The 2,930-nt window shown below is 39.8% G+C and overlaps 1 protein-coding gene across 1 annotated transcript in view; it reads right to left on the bottom strand.

Annotated features, from left to right (window-relative positions):
* Positions 1–702: 702 nt before the first annotated feature.
* Positions 703–2,930, bottom strand: part of gtpbp8 (GTP binding protein 8) — a gene marked incomplete at its 3' end in the record, with an annotated part of 9,383 nt that continues 7,155 nt past the window's right edge. The window contains exons 6-8 of the mRNA XM_083889727.1: positions 2,328–2,427; positions 1,470–1,588; positions 703–793 (exon numbers count right to left, since the gene is read on the bottom strand). Coding sequence (XP_083745853.1) covers positions 703–793; positions 1,470–1,588; positions 2,328–2,427 — 310 coding nt within the window. The remainder of the gene's footprint in view (positions 794–1,469; positions 1,589–2,327; positions 2,428–2,930) is intronic.

The raw sequence follows: 2,930 nt of genomic DNA on the forward strand, positions 1-2,930 counted from the left end.
TTATTAAAAGGGTTTATGGTTGAAGTTATAAAATGATAAATATAGGTATAAGTTGAGATTTCTTTATGTTCTAATGAATTTAAAATCAAAGGGAATTCACCTTGTTTGATTGAGGTAAATCGTTGTGATCATCTAAATACAGACGTATTGTATTTTATGAAACCTGATTGTTTTTAATTAAAAAAAAAAAGTTATTGTTCTTCTTTTCCAGACTTCTCTGACGATCTTTCAGTCAATAATAAACATGTGAATAGCAATTGTTTAGATGCTTATTATATAAATAAATGGTTTTACTCACTCTTCATGAAGTCAGCCCGAGGAACACGACACTGTCGCTGCAGACAGTAGGTGGCTGGAAAAAATGTGAGGCCAATGGTAACCATGGTAACCCGACACCATTCTACGGCCAGCTTAATTAGTTTCCTATCATCTCCAGGTAAACCTATTAATACACTTTACTTTTAAAAAGTCAGATACTTATCCAGACCTGGAAATGACTCAAATGAAACTCCATAGGAACCCTGTAGAGGGAGGAATGAACACTAAAGATCCAACAAACAACGACCAGTTAACCCAACAAGAGTGGATCTGAGGTTTTATTTCAAAATAAAAGCATGTATGAAGACATTATCAAACACACTGAGCAATAAAATACATTCAAAGTGAAGTCAAATGTTGACAAGAGAATGAATCACAGTTGATTCATGTGTGACAAGTGTTGGTCAGCCTGATGCTGCCTGTGACATGACAAATAAAGCATCTCAGGAGGTAGATTCCCCGAAAGTGGAGGGAGCTGTTGAAACATAAAAGTTGTTAATGGTGGAAAAACAACAATCCTATGTATAATTTAGTGACTAAATTAAAAAGGCGCAATTTTGTTGGAGCACTGAGGCCACACCTTTTGACTTGGAGAAAATCCTTGAACGACGTTTAATCATGAACTGAGTTTGGCGCGGCTAGCTCAAACGTGCTAGGACGAGTTCCTTCAAATGCACCCGACTTCTGGGTGGGCTAAGCTAATGGAAGTACATTAGAAATTTGTTTGGAATCATGAGAGCAACAACTGGACCAAGTTTGGCTCAAACTGGAACAACTATGTGCGACTTAGACACAAAAGAAAACGTCACAAATGTAGCATTTTACGCAATTTTGAACATTTTATCTCGTGTCAAAAATTCCCCCCAAAAATGTTTTTTGTAGCCTAACACACAAACACACACCAAATTACGTCCAGATCGGATGACTTTTGTCTGACCTTGACTCTAAATCTGGGGGCGCTATAGAGTCCTGGGGCTATAAACGGGTTAGGGCCTGATGCCACTATCGCATTTTTTGCTTACCCAACCTCCAAATTTATAGTTTTTATTCCTGGCGTAGAAAGATGGTAGAAAAAACAAACCAAAACAATCGTGGATTGGTGCTCAGGCCCTAACTGTCACCATCTTCATGAACCAATGTCTGAGTCTCACCTGAGCAGAAAGGGCTGTGGGAAGCAGCTGCTGGTCTGTGTTCTGAGCACATGCTGAAGATGGAACAGGTTTGTCAGCAGTGTTCCGTGTCCACACTTGTCAATCTTGGTCACCAAGAGCTGACAAAAGCAGAAAAGACATTTGGTGCATTAGAACCACTGCACTTTGACTTGGACTTGCTTTAATTTGACTTTTTTACCAGGTTTTTTGTATTTTGTATTGATAAATGGACAACTGTCAAAAAGGAGTAAAAAGTAAAAAGTGGTGGACAATGTTTTTTCCCACAGCCCAAGACAAAGTGAATGTTCACACTCCTCGTGCAAGTGTATTTGATAGACTTCAGTGTGTCATACACATACTCAGCTGTACACTGAGAGGACCAATGCTGCCCTCCACTGGTCAAAGAATGAATCACACTTCTTCATACCCTTCAAAGACTGCTGCTTGAACACATCATTGGTTCTATTTACATTTCAAACTCATCTAAAACAGATTTCATTTTCATAGTAGAAGTAATATTAGTATTTTAGTAGTAGAACAAACCTAGGTTTGACCAGGACTACTGTATAATCCACACACGTAGACTGTTCAGAACTACAATGAGTTAGTACGTTTGTGTTTGATCTCCAGGCTCCACCAAGACACGTGTTTGTAAGAAAAAAAGAAGAAGCTTCTTCTTATTCTTTAGCTGCTGATGCCGCGCTAAGAATGAGATGAATAAGCCTGGACTATTGAGACACAGCGATGAAGGAGAAACTAGGGATAATCAAACCCAGGTAAAACCAATCAGACACAGGTGTGGATCACATTCATTACTGTACAAGTACTGTGTGTGGACTTCATGCGTGAGTGTCTCACCACATATGGACGTTTGATGTCCTCACACATCTCCAGAGCTATGAGGTCAGTCTTCTGAAGACCAACACTGCCATCAACCAACAGGAATGTCCTCACCAGACTGAAAGAGAACAAAGACTCAGGTCAAAGCAGATCTAAGCAGAGTCAGGGAGACGACCGACTGTCAGCAGAAAACCAGGAGATGCTCAGGACTTCTGGACACAGCACTGTTGTTAGCCAGGCTAGAGCCTAGCATTACATGTAGATATGTTTTCCAGTAAACAAAGTCACCGTTTCAGTATCCAAATAACAATGAGCTGAAGATTTGATCTGATGTTTTCAAGATGTTCAAATCCACCGACAGATGAAACAAGCCGCTCGTCATCATTTTCATCATGTATGACAAAATGAGAGATTGTTTTGTCTTAGCACCCTGTCAACAATTGTCAAAGGATGGTGAAAACTATAGCCAGTAATATGTTAACAAGATGATCCATCAAACTATTGTCTCTTCATGGTCTTTAACAACTCCTGCAGCATAGTTTACGTCTGACTCGCATGACAGGAAACGTCATGACCAGACAGATGGTCAGTGACAGTTGTGCTTTGGCCTCTCAGACATCG

Source organism: Microchirus variegatus, assembly GCF_963457635.1.
Source record: "Microchirus variegatus genome assembly, chromosome: 5".
Taxonomy (NCBI): Eukaryota; Metazoa; Chordata; class Actinopteri; order Pleuronectiformes; family Soleidae; genus Microchirus; species Microchirus variegatus.